The following is a 17,934-nucleotide window of genomic DNA, read 5'->3' as shown; positions in this document are numbered from 1 at the left end:
GGGGACCCTGAGCCCCCCCCCCCCTCCCCGCCCCGCCCCGATCCGACTGGTGTAGTTCAGAAGTAAACCATGTTCATATGTGAACAACTGTTTCCAAGGAGGGAGCAATGGGGGGGGGGGCACAGGCCTGCAACTCCCCTGGTGACATTCACTCTGCGGAACAAGATGCTGGACTAGAGGGATTGACCTTTGTCTGATCCAGCAAGCCATGTTTATATTCTGAAGCATCTTTGAAGCATCTGATAGCTCAGTAACTCCCTCCTCTGTGCTTTCACGTGGGCAGACGTGTTGATCTGAAGCAGTAGAACAAAGTGAGTCCAGTGGCACCTTTAAGACACACAAAGCTTTATTCTGGTTATAAGCTTTCAGGTGCATGCACTAACACTTATACCCAGAATAAAGCTTTGTTGGCCTTAAAGGTGTCACTGGACTCAGACTGAGTGTACTTTGTACACTGACGTCATATTTTATTACAGATCAGCTCATCTCTGTGTGGGTGGAGACTTCTGGCTCCCAGCTTATTGCATCCACAGTGTGGCCCCGAGAATCCAAACTCTTAGCCACTCCTGAACCTTGAACTGTTGGGAGCAGCAAAGCAACACAGCTGATGCGCTCATGGATCAAATGATAAACGTGAGCAGGCAGAAGTTGTTGCTGCGCCCAGGAATGCCTTCCTCCTAGTGACCTGCCAGGTACAGGGGAAAGAGTGAGGGATTGGTGAAAGTGGACCAGGCCACACAGTCATTCCTGCAGAGCTCCCTTTTAAACAGCCTGGAAGGAATTGTAAAGTGCTGCAAAACAGTTTTCGGGCAGCAGGGGTAAAGAGGCCTGAAATGCCCATTCGGTGCTTGATAAAAGCCAGGTGTCATTCTGATCTGTCTCCGGTGTTAACTGGAACACAAGGCAGGAACATAGGCTGGAAAATATTCATTGTCTACGCTAAGAATGTTGGAAAATACGGGGTGCACCAGTGAACAGTCAATAGGAGCCAAATTTGGATGGTGCTTCCTAGTGGTCAGAGAACATGTAACACATCCCCCATAATAAAAAAATCCCACTGTTAAATAGTAGTACAGCATCTTCCTCCAGTTGTGGAGTTCCTCTCTTGGATTCACAGATCTTGGGCTCCTTGGCAGCACATCTGCTTGGCATACAGAAGGTTTAGGTTCAATCCCTGGTGTTTGCCAGATAGTATATGATGGCTGCAACTGTAAAAATGCTTTCCTGTTAGTGAGCCCCACTGAATAAAACTGCTCAAACTTCAGAGTCAACCTTGTTGGGATTGCTCCCCGGTGAAAGTCCTGCATCTGAGAGCCTGGAGAACTGCTGCTAGCCAGAATAGGTAAGACAAAGATCTGATTCAACAGAAAGTAGCTTCATGGGTGCATCCAGTCTTTTTTTGTGACAGACCAAGGTTGAATTCTGATAGCACTCTGTGACCTCTTGGTGCTTTTCTCCTTCTCTGAAGCTGTTTTGGGAGGCCTTCTGAGAGCCCCTTCTGAGAGAGAGGTGCTTGCTTCCAAAACCACAGACAGCAGCCTGGGTCTCTATGACCCTCTTCTTCTCCATTGATCTCTCTGCAGCTTGAGGACATGCTGAGCTGGAGGGCATGACGGACCCTGCCACTGGAAGCAAGTGCTTGGTGGGGGCTTGGCATGACTGCATCACATGGAAGCAAAACAACAGCCCTGTGACAACACAGACTCATTGTTGCATAATCTTATCTGATTGATTAGATTCACAATGCTTTGATTTCCCCAGGGCTTTAATATTAGATCAAATGTCTCTGACCTCTTTTATTAGTTACTGTTGTGATGTTGTGATATATGCGAGGATTTTAAATGCCAGCTTCTTAGGCTTGTTGTTCTGGGATTTGGGGGGGGGGGGGGTTGGATGCTGTCTTGACAATTCTGAGTGGAAAGCTGAGACCCAGTGTGATGTAGTGGTTGGAGCGCTGGCTAGGATCTTGGGGACCCAGTTTGAATCCCTGCCTGTGGTGGCTACTTGAAGGCAGGACGGCCTTGTTTCTCATCCAGTAGGGGTAGTCAAACTGCGGCCCTCCAGATGTCCATGGACTACAATTCCCATGAGCCCCTGCTGGCAGGGGCTCATGGGAATTGTAGTCCATGGACATCTGGAGGGCCGCAGTTTGACTACCCCTAAGTGTGTGGTATGCTTGAGTAACTCCAAAACTGCTATGAGTGCCATCTGATGGGTGAAGACCCGTCAGCCGTAATACAAGCAAATGAAATGATTTTCAAGCTGGCGATGGCAGCTTAAGGAGCATTTACACTGGGTGATGCTAATATTTGTAGACCTCTGTATAATGGATACCATAGAAACCTTTGGAGATTGAACCACATACATATTACCGTAGGATTAAGGTCATATCCTTCTGATATATGATAAGAATTCATTTAAAGAGGGCCTGTTATTAAAGAGCATTTTACATCACTGACGAAGATACCAAAAACAGAAAAAAATACCTAGGAGTATGTTTTGTTGTTTTGGAAGTTTGAAGAATTGTTTATAGTGGAATAAACTGTTATTTGTCACCGCCAGCTTGAAAATCATTTCATTTGCAGGAGTGCCATCTGTGCGCACTCAGTGTGCTCCTGCCCTGCAATTCGGCTACTACTGGCATTTGAAAGGGGCATTTGGTTGCTCCCTAAAACCCACCCTGAAAACAAAGCAGCCAGGCTTCCTCAACCATCTCCTTCCCCATTCCAATTAAAGGATTGGGAGGATGGGGACTGTGAGGGTGCCCGCCCCTCCCCCAATTCAGTTTGGATCAGCCAGGGTCCTGTGGCTCCCATTCAAACACCAGCTGCTTCAGGGACCTATTTAAAAGGGCGGAAGCCCACCAGCCTGCTATAGGTTCCAAGCGAATTCACTTGCTGAGCCGGGGCAGTCGAAGGCGATTTCATTCAATTCCACGCCCGCCCACCCCCTTTAAAAAAGTGTTCCGGAGCCGTCATCAGGGAAGCGAGTAGCCCTTGAGTGCTGGCGGAAAACAGGATGCTGGAAGGGGGCGTTTCAGCCGTCGGGGGGAGCCGTGCAGCGACCGTGCCCCCGCTCTTTTCTCCGCCCTCCGCTCAGCGCTTTTCCTGCCGACCGGCTGCCTCCCTCCCTCCCTCCCCTTCCTTCGGGGCCTCTGGGCCCGGCTGGGCACCGTCTGATTGGACGGTTGGCAGGCGGAGGCCAAGGTGCAAAAGGGGAGGACGGCACAAGCGGGTCCCGGTAGAAGGGGGAAGGCCCCTTGCCCTGCCGAGCCAAGCCAAGCCCCGGCCGCTGGAGGTTGCGCGGCGCCCGGGAAAGGCGGCTTCGCTCGCTCGCATCGATCCCGCCGGACTGGGGGGAACCGCCAGGGCAGGGCCATGGGGGGCCCGGAAGAGGCGATCCGGACGCGCCTAGAGCGCGCTGGCCAGGCTCACCTGCTGCGCTTTTGGGCCGAACTGGAGCCGACCCAGCGGGCCTCTCTCAGGGACACGCTGGCGCAGCTGGACGCCGAAGAGCTGTCCGAGCACTGCAAGCGGGCGGCGGAGGCCTGCGCTCGGGAGCAAGGCGGGCGCGGCCAGGCAGGGCGGCTGCAGGGCAACCTGGAGCCCATCCCGGCCGAGGTCTTGGGCAGCGTCTGCAGGAGCGACGGGGCGACGCGGGCGAGGTGGGAGGAAGAAGGTAGGCGGTGCCCTGGCTGGGGAGGGCGCCCTCTCGGCGCGGGGCAGGGCGGCGCGGCCCGGGCCCGCCGGGATCTGAGCTGCGGGAGTGCGGGATCGACCTTCCATGGACAGAGGTGGCCGCCCTCCCACGCCCGATGACCCCGGTTGATTAAACTAAATGAGAAAATCCGACTTGTCAACTGAACAAATGTCTTTCGACTGGGCCAATGAATATATGAATCTATAGGGTCGTGCTGGAAATACTGTGCAATGACAATGATATTTGCATGCGATGTTTGGAGTCTTGAAACCAAGACTGGAGTTGTAACTAAAATCATGAGGCCTAGATTTCAGAAGTGAGAGAGGTGTAGGGCCAAATTCAGCCCGATTTTGCTCAGAAGCTCATCCCAAAAATTCTAGCCAAAATTTGCCTAATAGTGGCTGAATGGATTCCTTCTCCCCTGGGAACCTGTGGGACTGTAGGCAGTTATAGGATCTCTACAAGAGAAGTCTGTATTTCCCAGGCTCCTTAGAGGAAGCCCTCATGCATCTGCCTGGGATACATACCAGTCTAGACCTAAGCTAAGCACGTGGTGTAGTTCTGTCCTGTAGGCTTCCGTCTTTGGAAATGTTTAAACAGAGGCTGGATAGCCATCTGACAGAGAGGCTGTAAGGGGGTGGCAGGTTACAGTGGATGAGCAATAGGGTGTGAGTGCCCAGCATAGTGCAGGGGGGTTGGACTAGATGACCCAGGAGGTCCCTTCCAACTCTATTATTCTATGAATCTATGTAGCCCGGGGATGTGTTAAGCCGAAAAGAGTACTTCTGAGCTTGGGCCTCATGTCCTACCTTTAATTGTGGCAGGGAGGGATAAATAACACCCATCTTCAACTCTCAGCTTCTACTTCCTTTCCTGAAGTTGTCCAAAGTTTCTCCCAGCTCTGAGGTGGCCTTTCTCTGCTTCCCTCCAGGGCTCCGTCAGATCTCTCAGGACAAGGTGGCGGTGCTCCTTCTGGCTGGGGGACAAGGGACGCGCCTGGGGGTGCCTTACCCCAAGGGCATGTACGATGTGGGGCTGCCCAGCCACAAGACCCTTTATCAAATCCAGGCGGAGAGGATCCGCAGAGTGGAGCAGCTGGCTACTGAGCGTTTTGGCACCCAGTGCGTCATCCCATGGTGGGTAGCTGATTCTCGGGTCTATTAAGTGTAACTCCTGGCAATTGGAATCAAACTTGTGAAGTTGGGGGAGGTGGGGTGGGGGATGGTACAGAGTTCACCTTTGCTTCCAGTCCAACGGAAATATCAAAAATGCATCTAACAGCATGGGATACACAAACAGCTTTTAACAAGGATTATTTGCTTTGAGGTTAGAATATATAAAGAGCTATGCAGAAAGTTAAAATAAAGAGGTCTCTCTATCTTGAACAGCTTGCACATAAGAAAAGCAATGGATGGAAAGGAGGGTTCTGGGAAAAGAGTTTGCTGGCCGTTTGCTCTGGCAGAAAAGGGGGGAGGACGAGGCTTAGCAGTAGAACATTTGATCTGTATGTAGAAGGTCCATGGTTCCATTCAAGTTGTTGTTGTTAGGTGCAAAGTCGTGTCCGACCCATCACGACCCCATGGATAATGATCCTCCAGGCCTCAATTCAAGTACTTCCACTTAAAGGAACTCTCTTAGCGGAGTGGGTGGGAAAGAACTTTTTCTGCCGGGGACCCTGGAGAGCCACTGCCAGTTTGTCTGTACAGAGTTCAATGGATTACTGTTTATATTCCATATTAGACAACTCCTTTCAAGCAGGGCTGTGGCTCAGTGGTTGAGTGCTGTCTTTTTATGCGGGAGGTCCTTGGCATTTCTCTTGAAAAGGATCCCAGGTAACAACTGACTGGAAAGGAGTTCCTGTGGCCAAGATTCTGGGGAGTCACTGCCATTCACAGGGGACAGCATTTGGCTAGGTGGGCCAGTGGTCTGGCTTGGTGTAAGGGCAGTTTCATGATGGAGAAGAGCAGCTGTTTTTTTGTATCCTGTGTTTTACTACCTGAAACAGCTTCCAATTGCTTTCCCTTTCTCTCCCTACAACAGACATGCTGCGAGGTAGGTGGGGCTGAGTGAGAGAACTGTCCTGGCCCAAGGACAGTTCATGACCCAGCTGGCTGCATGTGGAGGAGTGGGGAATCAAACCCGGTTCTCCAGATTAGAGGCCGTTGGCCTTTACCTCTACAACACGCTGGTTGTCATGTATTTATACCTGGATTTCAAAAAGTGTTTAGTTTTGTCCAACGCATGTTAAGCCTGCCCTGTGACTCAAAAAAAAAGACAAAGAAAAGCTGAGCCAGAACGATGCTTATTTGAGGTGAATGCGTCTTCCTGCAAAGTGGCTAATTGTGTGGTGCCCATGTGGAGTTTTTCCCTCCTTTTCATTCCCTGCAGGTATATTATGACAAGTGAGTTCACGCTGGGGCCAACTGAGAAGTTCTTCCAGGAGCATAACTATTTTCACTTGAAGAAGTCAAACGTCATCATGTTTGAGCAGAGGATGCTTCCTGCAGTCACGTTTGATGGGAAGGCGATCCTGGAAGAGAAGGGCAAGCTTGCCATGGCTCCAGGTACGCTGCTGTCTGTGCTGTAGCAGGGCCTGTGAGAGCCAATGTTCCTGGACCTGGGGAGGGCTGGGGCCTCTCGGCTTGTTCCGTTGCCTCTCAGTATCCCTTGAGTGGCTGTGTAGGAAACAGGGCTGGATGAACTTCTCAAATCCTATATTACAAGTTAAAACGAAAGTCTTAAAATATACAAAACTGTTAAAGCTTTTTCCTTGAGGCCAAATGTTGGAGCATTGCTAGAGAGAAAGAGAGAAAGAAAGGGCTTTCCAGAATTCTGTCAGCTACAACTTAGAATTTAAAATCTTTTTTTTAACCTGAATAAAATTACCAACCTGTTCATCTTTCAGGGATTCATCAGAAAGAGTGAAGGGTTGACAAGTATACTGGAATAGCTTAATACAGGCTGCAGTTAAGCATAAAAAGGAAATAATTATTGGGGCTACTCATCAATGATGTATTTCCTTCTCTACTTCCTTCTCTCTGTGATTCAGGCAGGTTTTCCTTTTGTGTATATTGCTATGTTCTGCCTGCACTTTGCTTTGAATCTTGGGGGGTGAATGTGGGGGTGGGCGAGGAATCTCAGGCTTGTTCACTTGGAGCATGAACCTATAGCTCTGCAGTTTATATGACAGAAGGACTTTCTTCCTGCCCTCTCCTACTTCAGGCAAGCTTCTGGTCCTTTTTATATTATTTGTGGAATTGTATGTATATTGTCCTTTCATGATAATAATGTTTTAAAAGTTGCCAAACCATTTGGGGGATTGATGACATCCTGGGTGCTAGTCAATAGGTACTATTCACAAGTAGCCCTCAATCCTGGAAGAGGATAGTTGTTGGTGCTGAATGAGGCAAGGCCACTTCCAAACTCCATGTATGGACTGGTAACTTCCATTTCATTGTATCTGAAGAAGTGTGCTTGCACACAAAGGCTTAAAGCTTGAATTCAACTTTGTTGGTCTTAAAGGTGCCCCTGGAATCACACTTTGTTCTGCTGCATCAGACCAATGTGGCTACCCATTTGAGTCTAGCTCTACAAATGTTATGTTTGTCTGAATCTTTATGAGAGATAAAAGGGCCAACGTTTCTGTGTTTCCTCTGCTTTACAGATGGTAATGGCGGCTTGTACCGTGCTCTGGTGGACAACAAGATCTTGGAAGATATGGATCGGCGTGGCATTCAGTTCATCCATGTGTACTGCGTGGACAACATCCTTGTCAAAATGGCAGATCCAATCTTCATTGGCTTCTGTGTCTCTAAAGGGGCTGATTGTGGCGCTAAGGTGAAGGGGGTCAAACTCTTGGGTTTGTGAGGGGATATCCTGAAGCTTATTAATAAGCAGGGTGTGGGACTGGAATTACTGAAGGCTTTGCTGGAAGGGAGTTAAAATCTGTTCTTTAATTCAATCCTTCTGTGCTATTTTTTTCCAGAATCTGTAGCGGTTCTTTGCAAACAGTTTTCACTGTGTTGTCTCTGCTAAGCCGTTAATGGGGTCCGATTTTATTTATTTGTTTTTAATTCCCCCGATTCCTTCTTCAGAGCAGCTTATGAAAAATGTATAATCCTGCTCTACTTTTTGCGCCTTAGTTTAAAGAGGAATAGACTCCGTTTGTTGACAGACCATTGCTGACGCTACCAGGGGTAGTCAGACTGCGGCCCTCCAGATGCCCATGGACTACAATTCCCAGGAGCCCCTGCCAGCGTTCGCTGGCAGGGGCTCCTGGGAATTGTAGTCCATGGACATCTGGAGGGCCGCAGTTTGACTACCCCTGTGCTAGGCGTTTGTACCAAGAACTGTGGTGAGGGGAAAACTGTCCTCTGGGATACTGTACCCTTGAAACGGCCAGTTCTCTCCTGTCCTTCTCTGTTTTCCTTTTCTCTTTCATTGACCTTCAGATGCTCTCAGCATTTATGTCTCCTCAAGGGCAAGGATCTTGCTGTATCCTTACCAGGCTGTTTTGGCATGTGTGTGTGGAAGGGTGTTTATTGACTACCTATTTCTCCCCTGCAAATCTAGGGAGTCATCTGAATATACAAAAATCCCATTTGTCCTGTTTGGTTGCCTTATGAATCCCATTAGCCCTGTTTGGCTGCCTTATGAATAGGCTTTTACCCATCATGTTTGCACCAGGCAAAAGCTTGGGTGCCCAGAAATAACTCCTGGTAGGGGGATTTGAAACTCCACATTTTGTGGTCAGTCCTCAGGCCATTTGAGGAGGCTTTGGATGATTTGCTGTTCTTTTCTCTGTATACTTGGGGAAGCAGGTTTCTGTGGAACTTGTACCATGTCTGCAGGAGGTGTGGTGTTGCTGCCGTTAGGACTGGCATGACTCATTTTCTTTACCGCTTGATATGGTCAAGATAATGATTACACAATAGTGTCTCTGTGTGGGTTATTATTTTTTTGTTGTTGCTTTAAACATCTACAGAAGAGTTATGTGCACTTTGAAAGTCTGTTTATGTATTTTATTATATTATATATGTAGATTAGATTACTAGAGGCTCTTCAAGACATGAATTCATGTATTTGCTGCAAGGTGGCAGCTGGGGGCTCATGTTGGGGCTTTAAAACATTTGTCTTGGTTTTGGTCACGCATATGGAACTCTGTGTGCTTCACAAGTCTATAACTGTGGCATCCAGGACAGAACATCTTGGGGATAGGATATATTATTTCTTCCCTTTAAGAATGAAAAGTGAATTTCTGGATTTCATGGAAGTGATGGCAGAAAGGTAGGGGTGTGCAAATCACCAACACCCCCATTGTATTTTTGGACTTGGGTATATATTCCTGGATCCCAGTACCAGTATGATTCAGTAAATATTTGGGAATGCTGATTTTTTTCCTGCTCCATTATAGCTGTGAGAACCATTATAGTCAATGGTCCCCATATATAGGCAATAATGAAAAATTGATCCAGAGATATCTGGGGCTCTGCAGAGGGTGGATTTTGAGGTAAAGGTACCAAATTTGTAGCATAGCTGCTGGTGCCTCTCCTAAAAAGAAAACACTTAGGGTCTGAAAAAGTTTGGATTAGTGGGTCCAATTCTATTGGCAGCCAGAAAAGATGCCCCCCTCCTCCATTCTCAATAGTTCCAGTGGAGTGGGGAAAGGCATTTAAACTTTAAAGGGAATGCAGTCCCCTTAAATTTATATACCTTTTACAAGCCATTTATGTGTGAATAAAAGCTGAAGGCATTTAAAGGGCTTGTAGTCTCTTTAAATGCCTTCTCCAAGCTGAAAAGTTCACTCTGGAGGCTCTTTAAATGAGACCATTGTTTTTTTAGCTTGGCCATTTGGATAGCTGAAAAACAGTGAAAAGAAAAGAAAAAGAAAATATAAGAAAAAGAAAAAAAACCCTCTGGATTTGTGCCCCAAAATTACCTATTGGGTATTTTCCGAGTATTTTTCTGGCTCATATTAGCAGAATGCACATCCCTATGGAAAAGCTAAGGAGGTGGAGGGTATCTCTTTGGTGCTTTGCAAAACTCCTTGTTTTTTCTGTGGTTTGCACAATAATTTTCAAAAGTAAAGGATTTCATACACAATAAGGAGACAAAAGCATGCTTGAAGCTGGCAAAGTTTGCTTTGATCTATAGTCATCCTGCCTCTTGGGCCATCCCTTCTGCCCCGAATTCCTGTTCTAATGTTAATCCTGCCCTTGCAGGTAGTGGAGAAAGCCTACCCCACGGAGCCTGTTGGGGTGGTGTGTCGTGTGGATGGAGTGTGTCAAGTGGTGGAATACAGCGAGATCACCTTGGAAACTGCACAGATGCGGAACCCAGATGGTCGCTTGACATTCAGCGCTGGTAATATCTGCAATCACTTCTTCACCCGTGGCTTCCTTCAGGAGATAGCGGAGTAAGTCCTGTTGTGCCCACCTGTCCTGGAGTGTGTGTGTGCATTCGTGATGGATAACTTCCTGGCTTAGGAAGTGGAGAATATGGATTTGAAAGGGACAGAACACTTGGAAGGAGCTGCAGGGATACAAAAGAGTGGATTCAAAAAGAGCTGGGCAATTCAGAAGAAGTTGGTTCTTATATGCCGCCTTTCTCTACCAGAAAGAGTCTCAAAGTGGCTTACATTCGCCTTCTCTTTCCTCTCCCCACAACAGACACCCTGTGAGGTGGGTGAGACTGAGAGAGCCCTGATATTACTGCTTGGTCAGAACAGCTTTATCAGTGCTGTGTCCAGCCCAAGGTCACCCAGCTGGTTGCATGTGGGGGAGCACGGAATCAAACCCGGCTTGCCAGATCAGAAGTCTGCATTCCTAACCACTGCACCAAATTGGCTCTTTGGGTCAGGTCCTGCAAAGTTGCATGGCAGCATAACTTTCCTGAGCCACAAGGGAGGGTGGTATATAAATTTCATAAATACATACTTGGTTTTTCAGTCCTTTGGTTAGAAGCCTGTTGCTGTAACTGGAAGTGCTGGCCATTAGGGGCAGAAGAGGGCCATTTTAAACCACTTGCTGGCTATTATATGAAGAAAACAAAATGCATCGATTCCAGAGCTCTAGGGTGAGCAGTGCAGTCTAGATAAATTTAGCTGTGGAAAGGTTTGCTGTTGGCCAGATCTTTCAAAAGGGGAGAGATTTGACCTGTCCTGCAACTTGTATTAGACGCTATAGGACAAACCGACATTGCTACAGAAGGGAAGGTTCAGAAAGGGCTTAATTATGTGTGAAAGCCATGTCTCAGGTTCTGCTGACCATCTCCCACCCATTTCTGAAACTCTTTGCCACCTTATTGTAATCTGTTCTGCTAAACTGACAGTCCCAGGTCAGTCAGTTGTTTTGCATGCTGTCGGGAATGGAACATGACTTCCGTCTGTTTGCCTCTCTAGACCAGTGTACTTGAATGTTCTGCCTGTGGGCAGCCTTCCCACATGGGTTAATTTACTAAGGAAACCCTGCCCAGCAGCATATAGTGGCCTCCCTCCAGTCTGTTCAGTACTAGCTGCACAGGGCTTTGAGGAGCCCCGTGCAAAACGCCTTTCAGTGTACTTCCCTTCCCCATAGATACACAATCCCCCCCCCCCAAGACTATGGCTCTTTCCAGACTTGCCAGCCACAATGGGGCTTCTGAGAGAGAAGATGAGTCACACTCAGCTGCCAAAAGTCATGCGGAGTTGTCTGCAGCTGCTGAGCGATTCCCATGGGGATGCAGGGGCGTGTGGCTCCCTTGCGCTGAGTCAGCCCTCCAATCTCTTAGCAGGGCTTAGAGGAGAAAGAGAGTGGCCTTCTCTTGCGGTGCTGTTGCAGGAAATGGGAGATTGCCCTGTGCCTGCTGGGAGTGGAGGGGTCCAATCAAGGATGCCTATTCCTGGTTGAGAAATGGCTGGAGAATTTTAGGGTGGAGGCTGAGGAGGGCGAGGTTTTTGGAGGGGTGGGACTTCAACAGCGTGTCATGTTATGGAGTCTGCTTTCCAGAGCAGTCATCCTCTCCGGGGGAATCTATCTCTGTCACTTGGAGATCAGTTATAATAGCAGGAGATCTCCAGCTGCTGCCTGGAGGCTGGCAACCCTCAGCCAGTCAAGGATAGTCTGACAGTCAGTGTACCTTTAATGGCATTAAAAGAACAACGAGATTTACAGCAAGTAACCTTCACAACAGAAAATTTTACAATTGGAGCAGGTACAATGATATAAGTATAGATCCAATCACAAGGCAATCTAGAAACCTTTATCTTTTAGACCTAAGCAACATAACCAAATGAAAGTTTCTCTTAGGTCAGTCAGTGAATTCATGGCTGATTCTGTGAAGGCTTAAGGGGGTGGCAGGTGACAGTGGATGAGTGACAGAGTTGTGAGTGTCCTGCATAGTGCAGGGGGTTGGACTAGATGACCCAGGGGGGTCCCTTCCAACTCTATGATTCTAAAAACTCTGTGACCTGCTTTAGTAATTTCTGGGGACTTATCAGCCAGCAAAAGGCCGATAGCCTTGTCAGCTGGTACAGCGGTGAAATTGATCATAATACAATCTAAAATAATATGATGAAGTGAATCTGGTGCATTACGGCAGTAGCCACAAACTCTTTGTTGCAAGGAGTGCCCCTATATCTGGGATAGGGAGTCTGTGTGGCCATGCCAGCTCTTGGTCCTATGTTCAGGCGTGTTTTAAATGTTATTTGTTTATATTTACATGTATTGCCCATCCTTCTTGAACCAGTCATCTCAGGGCAGCGGACAGGGTTACACAACAACCCCTAGTTGTAGTCTTTTGTCCAGTGGGGCTTCCACCAGTCCTCAAAGGCAGCTGCCCCGTCTCTGCACGTTGGATTTTACCTGCATAATGGCCTGGCATTGCTTGTACTGCAGCAACCTCAGCAGGAGGCGGGGGGGGGGGGGCTCATTTTGGCTCATGGCTCCGTTCTTCCACCCCACTAGGAAATTCGAACCCCAGCTGAAGCAGCATGTGGCTATCAAGAAGGTGTCGTTTGTCGACGAGGAGGGCAATCTGGTAAAGCCTCTAAAACCCAACGGGATAAAGCTGGAGAAGTTTGTGTTTGATGTGTTCCAGTTTTCTAAGTTAGTGGCAGACCTCTCTCTTTCTCCTTCCCCCCTCTCTCTCTCCCTCCCTTTCTCTTTTTCTTCCTCTGTATCCAGGCGAGCCTGATTGCGTCTGATCTCAGAAGCTAAGCGGGGCCAGAGCGGGCCAGTATCTGGATGGGAGGCCACCAAGGAAGGCCAGGATCATGATGCAAAGGCAGGAGGTGGCAAACTATCCCTGAATATCTCTTGCCTCAAAACCCCTATGGGGTTGCCATGAGCCAGCTGTTACTTGATGGCAACAACAGGAAAAGTCCCTTGATGGGAGAGATTGAATCAGCTGGTACCCTTGGGGACAAATAGTAGCTGGAAAGAATGACTTCTGATAACTGATGATAACTTCCTTCTCTCGGTTAATCAATGCCTTAGGTAACTTGTTTCATAGACTCAGAGTTGGTCTAATAACAATAATTAAAACTCTATTTCTCTGAATGAAAAACTAGAGATAAGCTTCGATAGGCCCGCCCCCCTCAAAAATTTGTTTTCCGGAATCTCCCACTAGATCATTTCTTTTGGGAATCAGGAATCCAGAAGTGTCTTCTGATTGGAAGGAATTAATCAGTGCACCAGGGCATGTGGCTTGGAAATTAGCTGAATATATTGAGGCATAAAATTATTTAAATATTTGCGCTTTAACCTTCCCCAGAGGAATATTTAAAATAAATTTAAGCCTGTATCTGTTTTAATAATGATAAATATACGCTTTATTTTTGTATCCCGTCCTTTCTAGATCACTCAGGGCAGGTAACAACATGATTTAAAACAAAAAAATCTCATAATATCAAAATATTAACTTTAAAACTGTAGCCCCCCCCATTTGACCGGGGGGGGGGGTCCTAGATCCTTCGAGGCCCTGCGGAACAGGTTTGGGCTCTGATCCCTCCCACCAGGCTGGGGCTACAGCTGAAAAAGCCTTACTCTATTTTCTGTTTTCCGTCGCTTGCATTTTTCATTGTTGGAGTCCTTTTAGAACCTCATCAAATTCAGACCTTCTTGAGCTGTTTCTTGGAACATCAGTCTGGTTAGCGAGAAAGTAATAGCTAAGGCCCAAGCCAGATGCCGCCAAGGAACTGGGGTAGGGGAAGTTTCAAGATCCAGAATGACAACCTTCCTTTCTGTTTCTGTGTTTATCCTTTATTAACATTTTCTCCCTCTTCTGAAACCTGCCATTGATTTTTGCCAGCTGATTTTAAACTTCTAAGTTCTCCCCCTGTTGATAGGAATTTTGTGGCCTTTGAAGTCCTAAGAGAAGATGAATTCTCACCATTGAAAAATGCAGACACTGCCGACAAAGATACGCCCACCACGGCACGGCAGGCGCTCCTGTCCCAGCATTATCGGTGGGCTCTGAGGGCTGGAGCAATATTTGTTGATGCCAATGGTCAAAGAATACCTGAGAAACACAGGTAGGTGTGGCTACTTATCCTACCAGGGGAGTTCTGGAAATTGATGGAGCAAGAGGACTGAAAAACTGCGGTTTCCAGTGCTAAATATTTGCAGTATGATTTGTAGCTTCTGAGACAGTTTTATACATGGGGGGGGGGGGGAGGAAGAAAGAAGCCTCAAAGGTGTGAATACAGGAACTGATCTTTAAAGCAAAGGGGGCTAGAACTTGATGCTTGCCGAGATGTTTCCCTTTCGGATCCAGAATCTTTTCCTCCCACTCCCAGATATGTTCAGGACTTTTGTGGTTATTCCACCAGTGAGGAAAAGGCACTCTGCACACGCTTTAGTGCTTCTGTTTTATTGCACTCAATATTTACTACAGAAAATCACTAATTGCATTTTTCTGTCTTTCAGTCTATCAGGAAATGAAGGATCACCTGTTGTGTGTGAGATTTCGCCTCTAGTTTCTTACTTTGGGGAGGTGAGGTAGATTTTTTTTGTAGACTTTGTTAAGATTTATATGCCTCTCTTGAAAGTGAAATTAACCATGCACTTTTGAACTTAGAAATATAGGTTCTATATTGGCATGGCAGTTGGCATGGATCTCTGAAATTTCTGAAACATTTCGTTATGTTTGTGTTTTAATTTTTCTTTTTTCAAAAAAATTGAGTTATTTCTTTGCAGCAATCCTAGAGACATTAGAGTATTACTAGAAACTTTAAAATCTTTAGAACATCAGCAAAATTATTTAAAATATTTATATTGAAATCATAGTTGATTAGAATTGTGTTATTAAAAGTCAGTTGCATCCAAATATAAAATGTAGTAAGGTGTTCTGTCCTCCCTAGAGGATAACAAAGAAGCCTTTTGATACAAAAGCATGACTTCAGAGGAAAGGGAAAAAGTCAGGATAGATCAGGATATGTGAAGCTACCACTGAAGCCTTCCAATCATCAAAGAGATATTGCAACAGAAGAGACTTGTGTGGGCAGGTCTTTTCTTTCTGTACCATTTCCATACATTATTGTTGGTCCAGTGGCAAATGGTTCTGGGGAAAACCCAGGCAGGTGAGTTTAAGTGGTCAGGAGGGCATCTGGAGTTTTGAAACAACATTGAAGTTCTGCAGCTGGAAATGTTTCCCACTGAATCAGATTAAATTTTAGAAACAACAGGGAATAGTCACCAATATTATAGAAATGTGAGTATTTTGACAGGAAAATTAATCTGTTTTAGACATCCTTATTAAATTCTGGGAGGAGTCATAGTGTTGGACTGCTGGTTGGTGACCATGGCAGAATTAGGGAGAACTTCCAAAATAATTTACATTATTCATCTTTCCCTTCTTTTAATTTCTTTTCTTTTTAGGGTCTAGAGATGTACCTGAAAGCAAAAAATCTGCAGTCACCTTTTGTTCTGGATGAAGCTGTCATGAAATCCATGGCACAGCATGAATAAAGGAGATCTCTATTAGAAGATAAACTTTGGCAACCATCCTTTTTTACGGCGTTGCTTATTTCCAAGTTTCTTTAATATGATTCTTAACTCTATTTCTTACAGAAGCAAGTGCTTCATTGGCAGATGCCAGGAATTAATTCTCTTGTCATCAGTATAGAGTCAAACCCTTCCTCTATTTTTGGCAGGGCTGAAAACTAGCATAATTACCTCCCTGTGTTTTGTATTGGGATGTCAAGTTCTGTCCCGGTTTGCCAGATAGCTTTATGAAAACTGGAAGCTGTGATAATAAAACTGAAAATTGCCAACTGAGATCGAAGCCATTCTTCATAGAGGAAGACTTATGGTGGCTTTAATTGGTCATAGTTGTGACAGCGTTCGGCCTGTTTTGACATTTAAAACCAGCTTCATCTGAGGCTGAAGAAAGCACTAGAGGATACCATTCCTAGGACAGGACAAGGTGCCATAGTCTCAAAGAAGGCTGTTTGCCTAAAGCCCCAGGAGGTCCATATATAACTGGCATGACTGGCCTGATCTGAGAAGTGTCATCCTGATCGATAAGGAGGCTGTAGTTAACTTTTGGCTGCTAAAGAACTGCTTTAAGACCAACAGGGCTGGTGCCCATTCTGTCCACACACAACCACCGAGGAAGCATTTGGGTGCCGTTTTGCCTGAACAGAAATTTTTCTGTGCCTAAATCTTAAAGCTGGATAATATCATGCTGTGTTCTTTGAGAAAGTGCCATCTACCCTGAAGATGCTGCAGGTGCTGGGCGGGGGGGGGGGGGGAGAGAAATACGTATGTCTGCTTGGCACCTTATACCTTAAAGTGCTTTTAAAATAGGGCTGACACACCTTTAAAAAATTGACCAAACAAAACAAACCCAGCAGCTTGATAACCGGCAGTGATGCCATAAGAAAATAACAGTGCAAGGGAATGGCAAGCTGTTGTGACCTTGATGGGTATCCAGATTTGGGTGCCTTTTCTAATTCTGTATCCAGTTCACCCTAATCCAGTGACAACAGAAACTGGCCTGATTTGTATGCTTCCTGTAGTCCAAGTATATTTGCATGATTGTATGTAGCTTAAGGCATTTTGTACTTTTTTTTTTGCATAAGTAGGCTGTTGCTTATGTAAGGAGCCTGAAGCCATCTCAGCTGTTTAAAATACTCTTCAGCACCTGCCCCAGCTTCTGAGGTTACAGGAGGCATGGCTTACTTATTTTCCAGTGTATTGACCTGCCCACAAGCTTTAAAAAAAACGCAAAAAATGAAAGTTGAGAGTTAGAAGAGGCTAAATAAATTGTGTGTCCTCTGTCATCCTCTGAATTCCTGACATGCTGATGAGGAGCAATGTCTTCTGTGCTGGAAGAGTGTGTGTGATTTGATTCCTGGAAGAACTTTGATCAAAATACTTTTTTCATGAATATGTGTAATATTCCGATGTCTCAGGTCTGTAATGTCAAGAACAGGCTATTTGCATACAATTTTTATTCCTCCTCGTATAGAGTAAAACTTGTTTTTACATTTATAAAATGAGATCTAGAGTGATGGGACCTTGCTTTGGTCTAAATGCATGTTTGCTTTTGAAGATGGCTACCTCTGGTTTTGCAGGAAGGGGTTTGCTCCAAATCCATTTAGACAGAGAGTAAAAAGGAGGCTGTATTCTGTATTTGCTGCTGTATTAAATTGCAGTGATCAAAGATTGCATGCAACTGATTAAGCTTTGGAATATATTTGATTATATTGCATCATGCAGCTCACTTTGAAATATGTAACTCCTGCACTGATGATGTTGTGAATTAATAAATGCACCTGCGGATTGCAAGAATGAAATGGTAATGGAGTAGATGTCTGCCTTTACCTTTTCATGGAAAATAAGATGGTGCAGAATTTTGGCGTGTTGAAACAGCCATCCTCAACTCTAGAAGACCAGATGATGCTCCAGATACTCAATCTAGACTTGCAGCATTTGTTGACCTGTTGAATGGTAAAAGTATATGATAAAACAGCAATGTTTTTCTGTACCCAAAGGGGAGGTGTACGATGAATATTTGCAGCAATTTCTTTTTCACATTGTATTTTCTAAGTATTATGAAACAAGTGAGAGACCGCTGGCATGTCAGGCTTTAAGCGGACCATGCCACCCTGTTTTCCTATGCCCAGGCCATCTTCCTGTATTGCCATCTAGCGCAAGAAGGACAAAATAGTTTAGGGGTTCTAAATTCTCATAACTAACAATTGCATCTTGGACTGAAGAGGTAATTGAACATTTGGGCTCTCTTTTGCTTAGA

The 17,934-nt window shown here is 46.0% G+C and overlaps 1 protein-coding gene across 2 annotated transcripts; it reads left to right on the top strand.

Annotated features, from left to right (window-relative positions):
* Positions 1 to 3,089: 3,089 nt before the first annotated feature.
* UAP1L1 (UDP-N-acetylglucosamine pyrophosphorylase 1 like 1) lies at positions 3,090 to 17,201 on the top strand. 2 transcript variants are annotated; one of them, XM_077305684.1, is made up of 9 exons: positions 3,096 to 3,678; positions 4,631 to 4,835; positions 6,088 to 6,263; positions 7,364 to 7,536; positions 9,921 to 10,114; positions 12,642 to 12,782; positions 14,024 to 14,209; positions 14,604 to 14,670; positions 15,555 to 17,201. In XM_077305684.1, the coding sequence occupies exons 1-9, from the start codon at positions 3,378 to 3,380 to the stop codon at positions 15,642 to 15,644; spliced, it is 1,533 nt and encodes a 510-aa protein (XP_077161799.1). In that variant the 5' UTR covers positions 3,096 to 3,377; the 3' UTR covers positions 15,645 to 17,201. The 2 variants fall into 2 exon arrangements, with proteins under 2 accessions (XP_077161800.1, XP_077161799.1); XM_077305685.1 differs by lacking the exon at positions 12,642 to 12,782 and having other exon boundaries at positions 3,090 to 3,678.
* Positions 17,202 to 17,934: the final 733 nt, after the last annotated feature.

This window comes from Paroedura picta, chromosome 12, assembly GCF_049243985.1.
Source record: "Paroedura picta isolate Pp20150507F chromosome 12, Ppicta_v3.0, whole genome shotgun sequence".
NCBI lineage: Eukaryota > Metazoa > Chordata > Lepidosauria > Squamata > Gekkonidae > Paroedura > Paroedura picta.
This window is presented reverse-complemented; position numbering and strand designations above follow the sequence as displayed.

Bases quoted from the DNA above. Each gene is read 5' to 3' on its own strand.
- UAP1L1 (XM_077305684.1), top strand. From the start codon at position 3,378: ATGGGGGGCCCGGAAGAGGCGATCCGGACGCGCCTAGAGCGCGCTGGC. The intron at 6,264-7,363 runs GTACGCTGCTGT...TCTGCTTTACAG, and splicing joins CAAGCTTGCCATGGCTCCAG to ATGGTAATGGCGGCTTGTAC. The intron at 10,115-12,641 runs GTAAGTCCTGTT...CCACCCCACTAG, and splicing joins TTCCTTCAGGAGATAGCGGA to GAAATTCGAACCCCAGCTGA.